General features: G+C 40.9%; 1 protein-coding gene across 1 annotated transcript in view; it reads right to left on the reverse strand.

The window, feature by feature from the left end:
• TMEM132B (transmembrane protein 132B) overlaps window positions 1-21,120 on the reverse strand; it is a 790,326-nt gene that overhangs the window by 599,589 nt on the left and 169,617 nt on the right. Inside the window, exon 2 of the mRNA XM_077461820.1 lies at window positions 6,075-6,960. Within this exon, the coding sequence (XP_077317946.1) occupies window positions 6,075-6,960 (886 nt within the window). The remainder of the gene's footprint in view (window positions 1-6,074; window positions 6,961-21,120) is intronic.

The raw sequence follows: 21,120 nt of genomic DNA on the forward strand, positions 1-21,120 counted from the left end.
AATCCGGCCATTAAGTTTTTGTTGCCCTCTGTGCCTTATCTGTAATTTTCCCTTCACTTCTTGTCATGCAGATTTAACAGGAAGTGAGAGAGTAAGATATATTCACTCTTAGACAGTTTTAATGGAAATAAGCATCCCCATTGGAAGATTTCCCCAAATCATGGATTTCTCTTTTTTTTTTTTCAGTACTCTGGTGATCAGGACATTTAGAGAGAGTGGATCTCCCTAACACGGTAACAGACAGCAGCAAAAACCTGACAGGGGTTCTTACGCCTTATCCTTCTATTTAAATGTAAAAGAAGATTTTGTCTTTAGTTATATTTTAGGCAAGTTGACATGGTAAACGTGGCACCCGTTGCTATCAAACTACCCAGTGAGAACCCAAGATACCAGCTGGAGCTGGCTTGTGCACATTTGGATTCAGGTAAGAAAAAGGGCGGAGGGGGTCTGGGGGGCAGCTGAAGCACAAAAGGATTTTCACCATAAAAACGTTAAAACTCCTTTAATTTCCCTCCTTTTTTAATGGTAAATGCATCTAGGAAAGGCCACGATTTCTCCAGCATCCTGGTAGGCAGTGCTTTTACATCCCCTTAACCACTTGCCGACCAGCCGTCATCATTATACTGCAGCAGGTTGCCATGATCCCGTGAGCTGCCGTAGCTGTATGTCGGCTCCTTTGAGCGGGATAGCAGTTGCTACTGTTGTACTGATGGGGTGCTAATGCTTGTGACTGCCAGCCATGAGCGATTGTGGGTATGAGAGGCAGAACAGGGATGTGTGTATGTAAACACACAAATCTCTGTTCTGAGAGGAGATACAGATCATGAGTTCCTAATAGCTAGGAACCACAATCTATCATCTCCTCTAGTCAGTCCCCTCCCCCTACAGTTAGAACACACAGTCAGGGAACACAGTTAACCCCTAGTGCTTGCCAGTGACATTTATACAGTAATCAGTGCATTTTTATAGCACTGATCGTCAATCGTCCCAAAAATGTGTCAAAAGTGTCCGTTGTGTCTGCCATAATATCGCAGTCATGATAAAAATTGCAGATCACCGCCATTACTAGTAAAAAATAAAATAAAATAATAAAAATTGCATAAATCTGTACCCTATTTTGTGGACGCTATAACTTTTGCGCAAACCAATCAATATACCCTTATTCCGATTTTTATTACCAAAAATATGTAGAAGAATACATATCAGCCTAAACTAAGAAAAAAAATTGCTTTTTTTTAAAACAAATTGGGATTTATTATAGCAAAATGTACAAAATATTGTGTTTTTTTCAAAATTGTCACTCTTTTTTTGTTTATAGCGCAAAAAAATAAAACCACAGAAATGATCAAATACCACTAAAAGAAGGTTCTATTTGTGGGAAAAAAAGACAATAAATTTTCTTTTGGTAAAGAGTTGCACAACCGCGCTATTGTCAAAACGACGCAGTGCTATATCTCAAAAAATGGCCTGGTCATTGAGCAGCCAAATTTTCCGGGGCTGAAGTGGTTAAGCTCCCCCAGATAAATCAAAATTGTATGGATGGAAGTAGTCATGGCTTTTCATTATTATTAATGTCAAGGGGTATTTCTAGGGTGAAAAACAAAGAGCCCAATTTTTCTGTTATAGACAGCCGATATCACATATTTTATAGTGTGAACACAGTTCTATTTTAACAATCAAGCCCTTAAAGCATAACTAAAGTCTGCATTGTGGTAAATTGGTGCCTGATATATAATATGTACATATGCAGAGAAGATAGCTAGCAGGTAAGACAGATGCTTTTATGACAGCAGAGACATACAGAGACTCTTGGAAAACAAAGCCTACCTGCGAGCAATTAAAAAACTCTTTAGTTCTGCTTTAAAGCCTAACTTTGGGTTTACGATGACTTTAAATAGTTAGAACCAAGCTGGCCCAAAATGAACTACCGTATTTATCGGCATATAACACGCACCTTAATCTTAAGAGGAAAATTTCAGGAAAAATACAAATACATTTGAAATAAAGACCTTTGAAGCAAAATAAGGGTCAGTCCCCATTAATGACCATCTGCAGCCTCACCAGTGCCATTCAATGCAGCCTCACCATTGCCCATCAATGCAGCCCAACAGTGCCCATCTGCAGTCTCACCATTGCTCATCAATGCAACCTGATTGGTGCCCATCTGCAGTTTAACCATTGCAGCCTGATCAGTGCCCATCTGCAGCCTCACCAGTGCCCATCTGCAGCCTCTCAAGCGCCCATCAATGCAGCCTCACCATTGCCCATCAATGCAGCCTGATCCTTGCCCATCTGCAGCCTAACCATTGCCCATCAATGCAGTCTGATTGGCTGCATTGCACTTGCTGCATGCTTTGGAGTTTGTCTAAAGTACAATCTTCCATCATCTAGACTTGGGGTCTACCTTCCACCTACTTTTTTACTCACAGATCATTACATTGAGGCCGAGTTCTCACTATGCCTGTTTGACCCATGTGCTGTAAGGTACATGTGTCCACCCCATCTGGTAAGCATGCCAACCTTACTATTTTGACTGCACTTCATGATCAAGCACTTTCTTCAAGATTTATCACCTTAGATTTCACACTTGTGTTGATGTTTACTTACACCGCCATGGTATATTGAATCAAGATGGACTGATAGGCTATGTCAAATTTTTCAGAATAAATTAATAGCCAATGGAATGATTAAACTCCCAAATGCTTGAAGCACCTGCATGCACCTAAATGTGCCTAAATGCATTAGAAAAATTCTTCCGTCTGACCTAGTCCATCGAAAAGTCTGGTCGTATGTAAGTAGCATAAGAAGTCTTTACTACCCCTTTAACAAACAGTGGGTATATATTCGTTTGCATGAAACCACTAGATCACAAATTGGGATTTTACAGCTCTCCTGCCTGAGTAGTATTTATTACATATAAGGAAACAGTAATGCCCTGTACACACGGATGGAAATCCGATCGTGTGTGAGCTCTATGGGACTTTTTCCATCTGAATTTCCGACGGAACAAATTTGAGAGCAGGGCCTCAAATTTTCCGACAACAAAATCTGATCTGACTTTTTCCAATCGTTTGTAGAGAATTCCGATCGGACAAAGTGCCACGCATGCTCAGATCAAATTACAAGACCAAAGCTATTGGCTACTAGCCGCAAAGTAGTCCTGTCGCAACGGACGAACATCATCATGTTCCGGACGATCGGATTTTCTGACAACTTTGTCTGACCGTGGGTATGCAACACCAGTTTCGGACAAAGTCCGTCGGAATGTCCGACCATGTGTACGGGGGCTTAGAGGATATTGAACTGCGTTCGTAAGTGTAACTAGCGCCTGTATATGGATGTGGGATGTTCCCGAGCGCTTGTTATGTTATCTGGGGCATAGTACGGCCATGTGGGATGTGTTCGGAAGTGCTCGAAAGGTATCCGGCATTTGATGCTGTTCGTAAGTAGGAGTCGTTCGTAACTCGGGTGTTCGTAACTCAGGGACTGTCTGTAATATACTTTAGACACTTCAGACTTTAAGTCATAAGGGACTTGACATCATAAGGGGCAGGGTCACCGTGTGACATTACCTGGTGACCACGCCCCATACCTATATAAGTCGCCGCCTATGTCGCACAAGCCATTACAGCAGAAGAGAGTGTCGTGTCAACATCGGAAGAAGAAAGAAGAGAGAAGAAGGACAGAGGAGACCAAGCTCCTCCGCTAGTAAAAGAGTTGGAAGAAGATAGCGGAGGAGCCCATAAGAAGACGCCAGAGAGTGGGAGAAGAGGCCAGACACCGGGAGAAGAGGCCGGACAGAGCAGAGAAGTCAGAAGACCCCCGGAACTGATTAATAAATTACTTTAAAAACCTGTGTTGTGTTTTTTTTTAATTGAGACTTTTTTCCCCAGGTGAATGGGTAGGGGTACGATGTACCCCATACTCATTCAAATAGGGTGGGGGCCGGGATCTGGGGGCCCCCTTATTAAAGGGGGCTCCCGGATTCCGATAAGCCCCCCGCCCGCAGACCCCGCAGGGCGCCCCCCTTCCCCAAAGCACCCACCTCCCATGTTGAGGGCATGCAGCCTGGTACGTTTCAGGAGGGGGGGAGCTCACTCGTCCCCACCCCCTTTCCTGACCGGCCAGGCTGCGTTTTCGGATAAAGGTCTGGTATGGATTTTGGGGGGACCCCACGCCGTTTTTTCGGGTGGGGAGGGTTCCCCTTAAAATCCATACCAGACCTAAGGGCCTGGTATGCTCCTGGAGGGGGAACCCATGCCGTTTTTTTAAAAATTTGGCATGGAGTTCCCCCTCGAGAGCTGATTATTCTCTGATTAGCCACAGCCAAAGTCGCCTGGCCTGGGGCGACTTAAAGTCGTGTTGTAAGTTGCCCCAAGTCATGTTGAAGTCACTCCAAGTTGCACTGTTATTCATACTCAAGTCGTGTCCAAGTTGCCTCCAAAAGTCGCACTGGAAGTCGTATTGCCCCGTGTGAACCGGCTCTAAAGGAGTTGTTTTAATATGTTCTATATATTGCTATATATAGCGTGTATTGAATAAAGAGTGAGTGCAATTCCATGCATGTCATAATATGTGATCTTTATTGTTTCTATGTATAAGAATAAACACTTGGAATTGTGATATGTATACAGGGATGCAGGCCCTAAATCCTGCTTTTTTTATCAGAATAGTGTTACAATTTTTACGTGCACAAAGGAGATACTGTACTGTTGCTTTAAATGTACCAAAATTAAAGCAAACCTGGCACAAACCAAGGCAATTAACGGAGAAGTCCAACCAAAGCTCGTTTGCCTGGGCTTCTCCTATGGGTCATAGGAGTGAGATTAGTTTTGCACTCCTGGAATCTGCTCTCTGCTGACATCACGGATATCAGTCCAGGCACCGCGTCATCGTGACAATAAAGTCTGCACCTGCCAGGTACCTGGACTGACACCCATCTCAACCTCTCAGTGAGCCGCTGAGAGCCTGAGAAGGGAGCTCCCCGCCCCTCCACAGCTCAGCGCTCCAGTGAATGTGGAGGAGCAGAGAGCTGTTGATTGACAGTTAGCAGCTCTCTGCTTGGGGAGCTGTGAGAACTGAGCCAATCGGCAATGTTCGATGGCTCGGTTCTCAGTGCAGAGATAGCGGGGGACAGATGCAGCATTGGACGGATGCTGCATCCACCTAGGGAAGTATGATGGAGGAAAAAAACCCAAACCCATACTTGTCTTTTAAGTCTGCCCAATTAAAACTATGGCTTGCGGAATATTTACGTAAAGTTGAATTCCAGTTTAGCACTGGCTAATCTTAAAACTGTCCCACCCTCCTCTTAACAGCTATGCTTACAAACCTGAGTAAGAAAGATGTATATAACTACCTATTTTCACCCTGGTCCTGTCAGGTGATCCACTATGTCAGCCAATGGCTATTGCTGGGGAGAGGAGAGAGCACACCAACAAAGACTAGTAAAGCCTGGAGTGGTAATGTCACACATAGACTTCAATGGCCCATCAGTTGTCAGCACTCTCTCCTCTCCCCTGAAGCCACACTGGTTTGCACAGGGGTGCCAGATTGACACTTTAGACCCAATTTGGTCATTTTCACTTAGGGGTGTATTCACTTTTGTTGCCAGTGGTTTAGACACATAACAGCTATGTGTTGAGTTATTATGAGGGGATAGCAAATTTACATTGTTATTCAAGCTGTACACGCACTACTTTACATTGTAGCAAAGTGTCATTTCTCCAGTGTTGTCACATGAAAAGATGTAATAACATATTTATAAAAATGTGAGGAGTGTACTCACTTTTGTGAGATACTGTACATCTTTCTTACACAGGTGAGTTAGCATAGACATTAGGAGGGGACAGTTTTAATAACACTTAGGGTTAAGCTGGAAGTGTGTTATCAATGCCAGCAGATACCCAAAATCTAATAATGCACCATGTATTTCTATTTCAATGTGGCACCATGTGTAAATATTTTGTTTCCTCTGAAAATCATTTACCGTTATATGCATATGTTAATAGGATTAGCAACTCAAAATATATCCCATTATGAACACAAGGTAACATGATATACAAGCAGCATACCTTAACATGAACTGATGTGTCATTGATCCTCCAACTATCGACACAAAGAAAGTGACAACATCTCCTACTTTTACTGGGCCAGGTGGGTATCGAATCTGAATATTGCTATCCAGTCTGAGCAGAGACATCCTTAAAGTGTGCCGGGTGGGATAAACAATTACACTGCCAAACCTTTCCAGTGCACTGGAGGCTTTGTGGGCAGCATCTTTATTGAACTGAATCCTGTTTGACCATTTAGTCTCCTCTGTATAACATTCCTCATCTTCTCCAGTCGTATAGACAATATGATGCAGTTCCACTGGGATTCCTTGTGGTGGAGGGGGGTAAATATGGTCCTCTGTAGGAGGAGACGTACTTAACCAGCTGGGCAGCAGCTCCAGTTCCGCAACACACAATCCCAGATTACCTTTCAATCTACAGCTTGATGAAATTTCCCGATTTTCTATGGTGGCGACCATTCGAACGCATGGTAAAATCTCTGCTGGATTATAGTCCTCCCAGTCTCTTCCTGTGATATAAAATAATGCCTGCACTTTGGGTTTGTCAGAGTATATTGAACTCTCAATGATGTGGGCTTTTAATTGCCAGTTAAATGTGAATTTGTTGGAGAAACTGAAAGTACTTGAGGTAATCATCAAATTTTTTGGCACAGTTTGCTCTGCTGAATAGGGTCCATAGGTGGCATTTATGGCTGGTGGCTTCTTGGCTTTATATATGAAAAGGGGTTCTGTCCGGGACTGCAGACTTGAGTTTTTCATAAGGTCTTGATTGGCTTCTTTAAGAAAAAAGGAGACTTCAGAATTACAGACGTGATAGTTCACAGGTAGATAGACAGGGACTGATGAAAACCTCTGTATACTATCCATCGTTGCCCGGCTCTCTATTACTGCAAGAGAGAAAGTAAGATATAAAGAAAAAAAAAATCAATGTTTTGATCATCGAAAGCAAAGAGTTTTTTTTACAGGAATGCTTCCTTTCAAACAGTTTCTAAGGCAAGTACTTGGACAATTTTCTCTTTAGTGAGAAAAAGTACATAAAATGCTACAGATAAATTCAAGTAATTACATATTATCCAACCAAGTAAAAAAAGGTTACAATCAACACCTATTATAAAAGCTGAAAACCATGGAAGTCTCAAATACAGAACAATTTTCTTTAAACAGCTACCCAGCTCTATGTTTATCCTTTTTATAGATAGATATAAATACTGTTCAAGTACCTTAATCAACCACATAAAAATGCTTACAGGATATACAACTGTGCTGAAGGTGTCGTATATAGGACTAAAATTCCATAGTCAAAAGGAGATATTTTGCAAAGACTATAAACAATATTGAAGGGATATTTAGTGTAACCACTTTCATTCTTTAAGAAATATGGTTTCCATTTTGTGTCTCTCTAACATCCACTTCACAAATAGACATGCTCAAGTTTTGCTAATCTAGTTTCGTTTCTCACGTTACTGTTATCTTCTTTCAGTTGTTTTGTTTCTTGGAAAGCACATGATTTTGAGGAATCACTAGTTTCACTTTTATTGTAGGCTGTACTTGTATATGATTGGATAATCTGTATGACACATTCAAAGGGCGGTACTTTCTGTAAGCCCCCTTTAAATATTCACACCAAAGAATAAAGATTAGATTTGCTCGGAGAGACTTAGTTGTTTTATGTCATTGTCTCAATGGGCTAATCTCCCAGGCCTGTGTGGGTGATTGGACATCACACTTTAACAGACATGAAGGGTTTAAAAACCACCTCTAGACAATCTACATTCCCTTCAAATATTACTCCATAAGTTATTTGAACAGTAAAAATGCATATATATGTAAACAGAGGTGTAGAATCGGAAAGAAAGCTGTGGTGGCAATAACTGAGCTTATGATCAGGGCCCATCTCTACCTAGCCAACATAGGCTATAATGACCCAGGATGGTAGGGCAGCCAGGGGAAGCACATGGCCACACTCATTATGCTGACACATTCTTGTGTATGAAAAAAAGGTTGTGATTGTTTCCTGATACCTAGAACCTACCATAATTACTAGCATAAAAATGCAACAGCCTGCCCTAGTCTTCAGGTCTAAGTGTACTAAAAAAGTGGCCCTAGTCTTCTAGTCTTCAGTTTGAAGTGTACTAAAAAAGAGTGGGGGATACAGACTTTGGCAAATAATATATTATACATACATATTATACATGTTATAATATATTAACAAGGGTGGCTTTATGTAGAATGTACACTCCTGTATCAAAATATGTGCCAGCTAAGCCATGGCATTCCTTGTGTCTTTCTCTAATTACCTAAGTAAGTGCTGTTAGCATTTGTAGATATTCATACCACGTAAGACTAAAATGGCACCAATTGGCTATAGCTATCATTAAAGGATACTGCAAAATAAAGCCTAATTTAATAGAACCATACAGAAAGGATGGGGTATTGTACTGAACATGCGCAGAAATTTTTGCGCATAGTGAGCTCAGAAGAACTATTAAAAAAAAGTGATGCTTGAAATACAGATTTAAATAATAAATACTTATATGTATGCTGACTTTTTCACACAACAGGATCGAGTAACTTTTTTTTATATACTGTATATGGCTTTTATCTTAGAGTACATTTCCTTGCTTAGAGAATTGGTCTAACTTTTTTCAGGTTGTTTGGGGTGCTTATTCTTTGGTGCAACTTGTAAGGTCAGGAGGCTTAAAAGCATCATTATTTGGATGTTAAAAAAACACAGGCCATATAGTACATTTGTGTTGGATTAAGTCCATTCATTTGAAAGGGCAGCACTTTACATATTTATTATACATTCATATCAGTCCTTGCCCTCAAGAAGCTAACAATCTAAGGTCCTTACCTCACATTCATATACTAGGTCCAATTTAGAAAGGAGCCAATCAACCTACCAGCAAGCCTTTGGAGTGCAGAAGGAAACCAAAGTACCCAGAGGAAACCCACGCAGGCACAGGGAGAACATGCAAACATTAGGCAGGTAGTGCCATGGTTGGGCTTCAAATTGATGACCCTAGAGCTGCCAGGCAGAAGCGCTGGACACTTAGCCACTGTGCTTGCTTAACTTTTTATCTTTGAAAAAGGACTCACCCCCAGTTCTTCTTTCTTTAGGGTGGCTTAATTTCCTTGCATGGTCACATATAGCCACATTTGCATGTGTGCTACTAGAAGGGGCTGCAGCTTAGTGTCGTTACGCTGCGTTAATCTACACAGACACATTACAATCACTGCAGCAAGAATTCCCCTGCTTCTTCTTCCTTCTTCTTTCCTACTACAGCAGCTTAATCAACAGCAGCTTGAGAGCCCAGTACCCTGTGACCTGCTTGGTGTGCGCAATTCCCTAGAGCTTCAGGAAGGCGGTACAGAGCGCTCTGAAGCTGGCGGCAGTTATTACTTTGAAAAGTAAGCATTGGACAAAAATAATAATTAAAAAATGTACTGTGAGATGTTCCCCTCCTTTTACAGAGGGGGTTCATGTAAAATGCTGCCTTTAATGTTTATGTTCATGCAGCAACCGATTATGATTACAATTACTGATTATGAGAAAACGCAAGGAATCTACAATAAATGACCTGCTTGTATCATCCAAAACTTCAATGTGTAGAGCTTTGACTCTGATGCCGCATACACATGATCGGAATTCCGGCCAGAAAAAGACAGATGAGAGCTTTTCATCGGAAAATGCGACCGTGTGTACGCTCCATCGGAATTTAGCTGTCCGAATTTCCGCCAGCCAAAAATTGATAGCATGTTCTCAATTTTCCAGACGGAGAAACTTTCTATCGGTAATTCCGATCGTGTGTATGCAATTCCGACACGCCAAAAATCACGCATTCTCAGATTCAACTACGAGACAGAAGCTATAGGCTATTGAACTTGCTTTTTCTAGTCATGTCGTATGTGTTGTACGTCACCGTGTTATAAATGATCGGAATTTGATGTGACCGTGTGTAGGCAAGACAGCTTGAGCCGAATTCTGTCGGAATTCCGTCAGGAGAACAGTCAGAGCTTTTTACAAGGAGAATTCCAAAGTGTGTACGCGGCATTAGATTTTGAACTTTCTTGCTCACTATAAGGCTAATGTAAAGAATCCTGTAGAGACATATGTAGGCTGCCATTGATGACCTCCTTCTGAAAATGTCAGTTGTCTCTGGCTTCAGTACTTTCTAAATCGCTAACCCAGAAAACCAAAGCAGTAGGTGACATCAGCATTCATGAGGCGCATACTTGTTCCAAGTCAGAGACTCCTAGCATTGAACCCAAACTGTTATAATAACAGCCAGGTAAGTGGCATTTTAGAGAAAAGGTCAGAAATGATAATCCATATGTTCTCTTAGTATAGGTTTCCTTTAATAAAGACAGATCAGAAGAAATACAGCCATAGATAGCAACCAATAAGAAATGCTTTTTAATTGTTCCTTCTAGGTCCCAGATGAAATATGATGGGTGCTTTGGGTTACTTTGCTTTGCAAATCATCAATGCTTTTTTTCCGCAGCCCTTTGTAAATAACCCCATGCCAGAAGGAAAAGGCTGTGTTGCTATAAAGATATAAGAGTAAAGCAATGCTGACAAACGTAGGTCTCTGCAACTGCTCCTGTCCCTTCAAGCTCAGAAGGATTACTGCACACAGCATGCTTCTAAGACATGGCTGTCACAAGGCTTTTCACATGCCATGGATCTCAGCAAAGTATATTTGCCCTATGCTATCATCCATATATCTTGCACATTAAATTAAATGCTGTTTTATTGACAAATTTCACTGTGATCTATATTGTGTGGCGATTGCTGTGTAGTCTTTCCTTTCCAATGAACATAATTTATATGATCCATGATACAGAAAAGCAATATCATTGGATATTAACGTTACAAGCCTGTACAGCGCGATTAAATCACTTTTATTAGCTATTGTGCGACTGCCGTACTAGAGGCGACAATAACAAAGTGTTCGCCTAATCGTTGTTATTTGCTCCATCTTGCAATGATTTCAAAGATTAAACTTTAATTTTTCAGCAAAGAACAATCAGTGACACTTTTACTTTCAGGCTTTAATGTAAGGAAGAAAATCTGCGCAATTTTGATTAGAGAAACACAAAACAACATTTCAGATAATTCTCTTTGAAACATCACAGCTTGTTTATTAAAGGACTTTAGTCAAGACAAAAGAATCGTTTAAAAAGTTACTGAATATTAGGTTGTATTCACAGGGCATGTTTTTATTTAAATAAAGGCTACTGAAGTTAAAGTAGAACTAAAGGCAAAACTTTTTTCTTTAGTGAAGTTATAACCCCCCCCCCCTTTTTTTTTCTTTTTGCCATTGTGGGAGGCCCCATAGCTAAAACAGGAAATCAGGAGAGGAGAGGAAAAGCCTCCAAAGTTTGGGAATGCCCAAATATCACCAGAACTAATGTCCCCATTGGAAGACGTCCCTTCTGTTTGGAACCAATTGCCTTCCAAAGTCACCTAATTAATAAACAGAGTCTATCTGTGTGTAATTTAATCTCAGTATAAATGCAGCTGTTCTGTGAAGCCCTCCGAGGTTTGTTAGAGAACCTTATTGAACAAAAAACATCATGAAGGCAAAGGAACACACCAGATAGGCCAGGGATAAAGTTGTGGAGAAGTTTAAAGCAGGGTTAGGCTATAAAAAAAATATCCCAAGGTTGACCATCTCATGGAGCACTGTTCAATCCATCATGGGAAAATTGAAAGAGTATGGCATAACTGCAAACCTACCAAGAAATGGCCGTCCACCTAAACTGACAGGTTGGGCAAGGAGAGCAATAATCAGAAAAGCAGCCAAGAGGCCCATGGTAACTCTGTTGAAACTTGAGAGATCCACAGCTCAGATGGGAGAATCTGTCCACAGGAAAACTATTAGTCGCGCACTCCACAAATCTGGCCTTTATGGAAGAGTGGCAAGAATACCGGGAAACTTCCTGGTATGATGCCTACCCTGGGGCTAATTTGAGTTGTGGACGGCTGTAGCAGCACCCAGGGCCAATTCCGGTGCCGCAGGCTGAGGCAGAGGGAGGGCGCTGAAGCTTAAGTGCCAGAGTCCACCCCTCCCTCCTCCTTGTGTATGTCACTATCACACACAGTGGCAATCTCCCATGGTGTCACAGAGTGTTCGGCTGTGCTTTGTCAAACAGAAAAGCGCCCACTGTAACAAAGTCCTACCTCCTAGACCAGTGATGGAGAACCTTGGCACCCCAGATGTTTTTGAAACTACATTTCTCATGATGTTCCAGTACACTGCAGAGTGTATGAGCATCATGGGAAATGTAGTTCCAAAACATCTGGGGTGCCAAAGTTCACCATCACTGTCCTAGACCGACTCCTGTGATAGACATAACACTGATCCAATGTCGGGAGAAGCTGCTTTAGGAGGTGGGACATTGTTACAGTGGCCACCAGGATATTAGAAGATCGCCTCTCTGTTCATTGTGCATTTCATGGGAACTGGTAAGGCTGCATTTCATGGGCACTGGTATATAACGTACAGCCAGCGCTACAATGGAATGGCTTAGATCAAAGCATATTTGTGTGTTAGAATAGCCCAGACAAAGTCCAGACCTAAATCCAATTGAGAATCTGTAGGGAGACTTGAATATTGCTGTTCACAGACACTCTACATCCAATCTAGCAGAGTTTGAGCTATTTTACATAGAAGAATGGGCAAAAATGTCACTATCTAGATGTGCAAAGCTAGTAGAGACATCCCCAAGAAGACTTGCAGCTGTAATTGTAGTGAAAGGTGGTTCTACAAAATATTGACTCAGGGGGGCTGAATACAAATGCACACCACAATTTTCACATATTTATTTGTAAAAAAAAAATGAAAACCATTATTTTCCTTCCACTTCACAATTATGTGTCACTTTGTGTTGATCTATCACATAAACCCCAATAAAATACATTTATGTTTTTGGTTGTAACATGACAAAATGTGGAAATACTTTTTCAAGGCACTCTATATACTATATATATATATATTCAAAAGTATTGGGACACCTGCCTTTACACGCACATGGACATTAATGGCATCCCAGTCTTAGTCCATAGGGTTTAATATTGAGTCGGCCCACCCTTTGCAGCTTTAACAGCTTCAACTCTTCTGGGAAGGCTGTCCACAAGGTTTAGGAGTGTGTCTATGGTAATGTTTGACCATTCTTCCAGAAGCGCGTTTTTGAAGTCAGGCACTGATGTGAACGAGAAGGCCTGGCTCATAGTCTCCCTAACTAACTCATCCCAAAGGTGTCCTATTGGATTGAGGTCAGGACTCTGTGTAGGCCAGTCAAAACTCATTTTCCTGACAGGAGTGGCACCCAGTGTGGTCTTCTGCTACTGTAGACCATCTGCTTCAAGGTTCGAAAAAGCTATGAGTTATTTTATCTCAGACTTTAAGAAGAAATTAACTCTTTGTGAATTGAGCCCTGGGAGAGGGCTTACCATGGCCTCAAGGAGAGGCAGGCTGTCACCTGAAGAGGTACTACTACTGTGGGGTTGATTTACTAAAGGAAAATAGACTGTGCACATTGCAAAGTGCAGTTTCTCTCTTCAAGTGCAGTTCCATCAGAGCTTAGTAAATGAGCAGATGATTTGCTGACTTCCATCATCCAATCATGTGCAAGCAAAAAAGCTTTTTTTTTTAACATTTCCTTGCATGTGATTCAGTATTCTTTGCAAAGTGAAGCTTTACCTTATTTACTAAGCTCTGGGGCAACTACACTTGCAGAGGGCAACTGCAAAATGCACAGTCCATTTGCCTTTAGTAAATCAACCCCAGAGTGTAATTAGAGAGGAGCTTGTGCAGATCAAGTTGAACAGTCTTTCACAAAACTGGACGTGATAACGTCTGTGTAGAAAAAGGCTCAGAGACTATGGAACATTTCTGTTTTGTTGTTGCAATGCTGAAAAGCCCTGAGAGGTTAAACCTTCTGTGCATTTTGGAATTTTACATTTAAATAAAATCAGGAAAATGTCCTGAAATGTACTTCACTGACTGGACTAAGGTTGATTAATTCACTACATTTGAGTGAACCCCCACACTAGCCTACTCCTATTAATCTGATCGATCTTGAGGTTTATAAATTTACTTTGTGAAGATCCCCAAACATTTACTTCCTTGAATTCTGTGACACATATTCACTATGTCCTGTGAGAAGGTTCTGCTGTATCACACATTTCACAGAGCCCACCTTCTGAACTACGGTGCTGAGAGGAGGAGTTTCAGGAGGCGGAGTCAGTATAGAAATCACTGCTTGCAGGCAGCAAGGTATCATGGGATATGTAGTCCTTGAAAGCAAACAGCAGAGGAGAAGCTGCAAAGCATGCAGGGAATCCAGGAAGATGTGGACAGAGATGACCAACAGACATGCAGAACTCACAACATGAATGGAGGGTTTTCAAGTAAGCTTATATTGGATTGTCAATAATAACTAAAGATTTTATGGTTATTACAATGCTGATGTTATAAAATGAAAGTGTACGCCAGTGTTTCTCAACTCCAGTCCTCAAGGCGCCCCAACAGGTCATGTTTTCAGGATTTCCATTATTTTGCACAGGTGATTTGATCATTTTCACTGCCTTAGTAATTACCACAGCCATTTCATCTGAGGGAAATCCTGAAAACATGACCTGTTGGGGCGCCTTGAGGACAGAGTTGAGAAACACTGGTGTACACTATGATTTCCTTTAACCACCTGCCAACTGTTTGCAGTAAATATTCTGCAGTAAGAGGCAGGTGCGGGCACAGTAACATATATGTATTGTATGTGACCGGCCTTCTTCCAGGTTTAGGGTGCACTTGCGGGTACACCCTGCCAACCCATACTGTGATTGGACACAGCAGAGTTTGGCAACAGATTTCAGCCAATGACTTTGGCTGAAAACTGTTGATCGGCTATCGTGCATAGGAACAGCTATATGACTGTTTCTTCTCTCTGAAAAGCAGGGAGAAAAAACTGTCAAATCAGAAAGTAAAAGCAGCACATATTACACATTTTTGGGCACACAGTTAACTCCTTAATTTCCCCTAGATATTAACCCCTTCCCAGCCAGTGTCATTAGCATAGTGTCAGTGTACAGTATTAATCACTGATCACTTTATTAGTGTCACCAGCGACATCAGTGTCTTTTAATGACCCTCCCAGATGGTGTCTGTTAGTGCCAGATTGTCCACCACCATTACAGTCCCACTATAAATCGCTGATCCCCACCATTACAGTATAGTGTCTATAGCTGCATAAATTCCAGTATATATCCATTTGACCTCTGGAAGATTTACCCCCTTTATGACCATGCCATTTTGTTGCGATACAGTACTGCATTATTTTAACTGAAAATTGCACGGTCATGCAATGCTATACCCAAATAAAATTGATGCATTTTTTCCCCCACAAATAGAGCTTTCTTTTGGTGATATTTGCTTTTCTTTATTTTTTGTGCTATAAACAAAAAAAAAAAAATTTTGAAAAAAAAATATTTTTTTTTACTTTCTGCTAACACATATCCAATGACAAAAATGTTTAAAAAATAGAGTTTCTTCTTAAATTTAGACCAGCATGTATTGTGCAACATTGATTAAAAAAAATCCCAATAAGCATATATTGATTGGTTTTGAAAGTTATAGCATCTACAAAATATGGGATACATATATGATTTTTTTTTTTTTATATATACTAGTAATGTCGGCAATCAGCAACCTATAGCGGGACTGCGATACTCAGGTGGACATTCTGACGCTAACTGAAACTTTTGACACTTTGTGGGAACCAGTGACACTAATACAGTGATCAGCTCTAAAAAATATGCAATGTCAATTTACTAATGACACTGACTGGGAAGGGATTAAACATCTAGGGCAATCAAAGGGTTGAATGTGTGCCTAACCAGTGCTTGTGTGTACTATGTGTGCTGCTTTTTACTACTTTACTACTTTGCAGGGATAGTAAATCCATGGCCTCCCCCTTGTCAGAACAGAACTCTGCCTTGTTTTAATAGTATGTTTTCGCAATGATTGACCAGCACCTGCTGATCGGCTTCTGTTGTGACAAATCACAGCAGAAGCCGAGTACACACCCCCTACCCAGAAGTGCCAGATCACATACCTAGGTGAGCCGCTCTGCCAACGTACATCCTTGTGATGTGGTCGGCAAGCAGTTAAACCGTAGTTTGTAGATGCTATAAATTCCACACCAAATTAATATACACTTTTTTCATTTTTTAACCAAAGACATGTAGCAGAAAACATTTGCCCTAAATTTATAAAAAAATTAGATTTTTTTATTTATTTTTTATTTTTTTTCAAAAATGTCTGTCTTTTTTTGTTTATATAATAAAAAATAAAAAACCCAGTGATGGTCAAATACCACCAAAAGAAAAAACCGTGTGAAAAAAATTAAATAAATTAAATTTGCGTACAGTACAGGCATACCCCACTTTTAAGTACACAATGGGGTTTATTTACTAAAGCTGGAAAGTGCAAATTCAGGCTGACTTCTGCATATAAACCAATCAGCTTTTAACTCCAGATTGTTAAATTAACCTCCCTGGTGGTATGATTATTTCAGATTTTAGGTGCTGAAAGTGGTACCATTATTTTGTATGGAAATTTGGCATTTTATATTGTAGGCCTGCAATTCTTAGGAATAACTCATCCCAGGTATGATAGTAGTTTGAAACACAAAATCATAAATTGTAATATAATAAATAACTTTAAATAATTATAACAAATAATAATATAATAATAAAAAAATATTCAAAAATGTAATCAAATCAAAAACACTGAAATTTGCTCATTTGTAGAATTGTCAATGTCATTAGATTTAGTGTTTGATGACGAATTTCCCCAGAAATCGCTATCGCTCAATTCTGCAAGTGATTCTAATTTATTATCGCTGTTTTCTAGCTGGTCTATAACCACTTTTGACATAAAGGGACACTTTTTGGTTGCTATGGACAATCTCTAAATTCCAGGCAGAAAAAACTGTATATATAATATAAAACTACATGCAGGGTGCTAGACAGACCACTAGGGATAAAGGGGGTGTGTAATTTTTTAATACAGTACTGTATGTGTATTGTGTGTTTTTACTTTTTTGAATTTGGTGCCGATCTCCCCCCCCCCGTGCGTCGCAGGGAACGGAGCTCAGCGGCACTCGGGCACTGTGTGAATCGAGAGGAGGAGCTTGCACACACAGCAGGGAGGACATCACAGGATCCAGGGGACAAGGTAAGTAACTCTCCCTGTATCCTGCAATGCTATCCAGAGTCTGGCTCGGAGTTACTGCTTATGGTACTGAAATTCCACCCCGAGCCAGACTCGTGAATACCGCCAGGGGTATTAAGCGTTGGTAATAAAACCTGGAAGCTCATTTGTTTCTGTGCAGAAGTGAGCCTGATTTTGCACTTTCCAGCTTTAGTAAATAAACCCCATTGTGTACTTAAAGGGGTTGTAAAAGTAAATCATTTTTCACCTTAATGCATTCTATGCATTAAGGTGAAAAAACATCTCACAGTGCCGTCGCCCCCAGTCCCCCCATTTTTCTTACCTGACCCCTCGAAAGTCCCTGGCTCGCCCCCGACATCCTCTTCGCCGCTCAGCCTGGCCGCTGATTGGCTGGAGGGGATGGATGGAAAGCAGTGCAGCCATTGGCTCATGCTGCTGTCAATCACATCCAATGACGCGGCGTGCTGGGGGGGCGGGGCCGTGTGATACAGCGAGCGGCTATAGCCCCTGGCTGTATCACGGGAGCGTGCCCACAGGTGCTTCTCACCATGCAAGGGAGCTGACATGAACGTGAGAAGTACTTGCGGGAGGAAGCAGAGACAGCCACTGAGGGACCCCAGAAGAGCAGGTTTGGGTCCACTCTGTGCAAAATGAGCTGCACAGTGGAGGCAAGTATGAGATGTTTATTATTTAAAAAAGCTTAAAAAGCAGGGTATGCCTGTATTGTATGACCAAGCAATTACCAGTTAAAGTAGCACAGTGCTTAAGAGCAAAAAAATCCCTGGTCATTAAGGGAGTGTAATCTTCAGGGGGTAAAGTGGTTAAAAATACTCCATGATTAAAAATGCAAAAAATGAAGTCTATAACACAGAAAGTTAAGTAATTGCAACCAACCATAGGAAATATTGAGGCATTTGTTTCCTTCTTTTTCAGCAGAAGAGTGAATTCCCATCTTTGTCCTGCATGATACAGTGAAATTTGAAAAGTAGGTAAGACTTCATGACTGCCTGGAGACCTTGGTAAACATAAGACCGTCTCTGGTTCAGGTAACATTTCTGACTAAGATGGTAAAGTTGACACTCATTGATCATTCCTGAGTGCCGTAGAAGAACGTGATTACTCTAGTATTAATGAAGAGTCATAGGAGCTCTTTGTAATGCTAGTGTATCACAGACTACCCATGGCCCTGAAAGGCAGCCGGAAAAAATTGTACGTTCATCCATGATGGCCAACATATAGACATGAAATACAGAAGTTTGTTCTTTGCAGAATGGCCAGTTATCTCACCCAGTATGTAAATATCCATAAACTGAATTATAAAACATGCAAAAAAAATCAAATATTAAGTCTTTTCTCTCCAATCCCCATATCTAGATAAATTATACTTTTTATAGCAAGTTCTATATTCATAATGACTGCTACTAGCACATCTCCAAATGTCACAGCAACATGTTATAATCAGGTTGTACTCTGAGCGCCGCAGTTATGAAGTGTCAGTGGATGGCCCTGCCTTAACTATTTCTCCTGTTTGTGGCTTGTAAATTTAGCTCATTTAGAAATAATATATTTGGATGATATGTTATTTGGACTGCCGTGCCAAGGTTCACAATCAGGTATTTTAATGAGATGTAGAATGCACATCATCACTAAATCCTGCGTGATAAAGACCTATTAAACCATAATAATGTGCCTATGTGTAGCTCGTTTTCACAAACGCATGAAAAAAACATAAGTGTAGAATATAACTCAGCCTTTCAGTCAAATTTGATGTTATGGGGCAGTGAAATAAAATACACTGGAAATAGAATTCTTTACACCAAATTCAGCATAACTTCCCATGTTTATAGAATTTAGTGACTTCGGTCCGAATATAGCTACACAGCTTGGATATCAGCAGGTTCCCGCTAAACTGGACGAAATTCAACCTGTGGGTGTCCTTGTCAGCACCATCTGGCTTGACAAACTTTGGTTGAAAGATCGAAGGAGCATTAAAAATTGCAGTTGCAGTCACTGTTTGGGTATTCAGACAGCCGCATGTGCCAGATGTCTGAATACAATATCAGGCAGGAGGAATCCACCAGATATCTACAGTGGATATAAAAAGTCTACACACCCCTGATAAAATGTCAGGTTTCTGTGATGTCAAAAAATAATGAGGCAAATATAAATCATTTCAGAACTTTTTTCCACCTTTAATGTGGCCTATAAACTGTACAACTCAATTGAAAAACAAACTGAAATATTTTACAGGGGGTAAAAAAAAAAAAAAAAAAATAATGTGGTTGCGTAAGTGTGCACACCCTCTTATAACTAGGGATGTAGCTGTGTTCAGAATTAAGTAATCACATTCAAACTCATTTTAAATAGGAGTCAGTACACACCTGCCATCATTTAAAGTGCCTCTGATTAACCCCAAATAAAGTTCAGCTGTTCTAGTAGGTCTTTCCTGACATTTTCTTAGTCGCATCCTACAGCAAAAGCCTTGGTACACAGAGAGTTTCCAAAGCATCAGAAGGTTCTCATTGTTAAAAGGTATCAGTCAGGAGAAGGATACAAAAGAATTTCCAAGGCATTACAGTAGATGTACCATGGAACACAGTGAAGACCATCAGCATCAAGTGGAGAAAATATGGCACAACAGTAACATTACCAAGAACTGGACGCCCCTCCAAAATTGAAGATGAAACGACGAAAAGAAAACCGGTCAGGGAGGCTGCCAAGAGGCCTACAGCAACATTAAAGGAGCTGCAGGAATATCTGGCAAGTACTGGCTGTGTGGTACATGTGACAACAATCTCCCATATTCTTCATATGTCTGGGCTATGGGGTAGCATGGCAAGACAGAAGCCTTTTCTTATGAAGAAAAACATCCAAGCCCCACTAAATTTTGCAAAAACACATCTCAAATCTCACAAAAGCATGTGGGGAAATATGTTATGGTCTGATGAAACCAAGGTTGAATTTTTTGGACATAATTCTAAAAGATATGTTTGGCACAAAAACATCACTGCACATCACCAAAAGAACACCATACCCACAGTGAAGCATGGTGGTGGCAGCATCATGCTTTGGGGCTGTTTTTCTTCAGCTGGAACATGGGGCAATGGGAATTATGAACAGTTCCAAATACCAGTCAATATTGACACAAATCCTTCAGGATTCAGTATGACAACAACCCAAAGCATACTTCCAAATAGACAAAGGAATGGCTTCACCAGAAGAAGTTTTGGAATGGCCCAGCCAGAGCCCATACCTGAATCCCATTGAAAATCTGTGGGGTGATCTGAAGAGAGCTATGCACAGGAGATGCCCTCGCAATCTGACAGATTTGGAATGTTTTTGCAAAGAAAAGTGGGCAAATACCATATACCAATACTCATAACCAAAAAGACTGAGTGCTGTAATAAAATCAAAAGGTGCTTCAACAAAGTATTAGTTTAAGGGGGTGCACACTTATGCAACCATATTATTTTAGTTTTAAAATTTTACATCCCTCCACCTAAAAGATTTAAGTTTGTTGTTCAACTGAGGCCGCGTACACACGCGGGGACTGTTCGCTCAACTTTGTCCGCTGAACAGTGTTTCAGCGGACAGTCCGCTCGTGTGTGGGCTTTCAGCGGACAGTTTCAGCGAACAGTCTGCTGAACAAAGTTTTTCGGAATTTCCGAAAAACTGTCCGCTGAAACTTTGTTTCAGCGAACAGTCCCCTCGTGTGTAGGCTTGTTCGTCAAACTAAGTTCCGCGCATGCTCAGAAAGGATTTACACGCCGAAGGTTGCATTGCAGTGTATAGGACGTCGTTTTCTAG

This window comes from Lithobates pipiens, unplaced genomic scaffold (assembly GCF_037356315.1).
Source record: "Lithobates pipiens isolate NorthernLeopardFrog02 unplaced genomic scaffold, aLitPip1_a1.2 Scaffold_3, whole genome shotgun sequence".
Taxonomy (NCBI): Eukaryota; Metazoa; Chordata; class Amphibia; order Anura; family Ranidae; genus Lithobates; species Lithobates pipiens.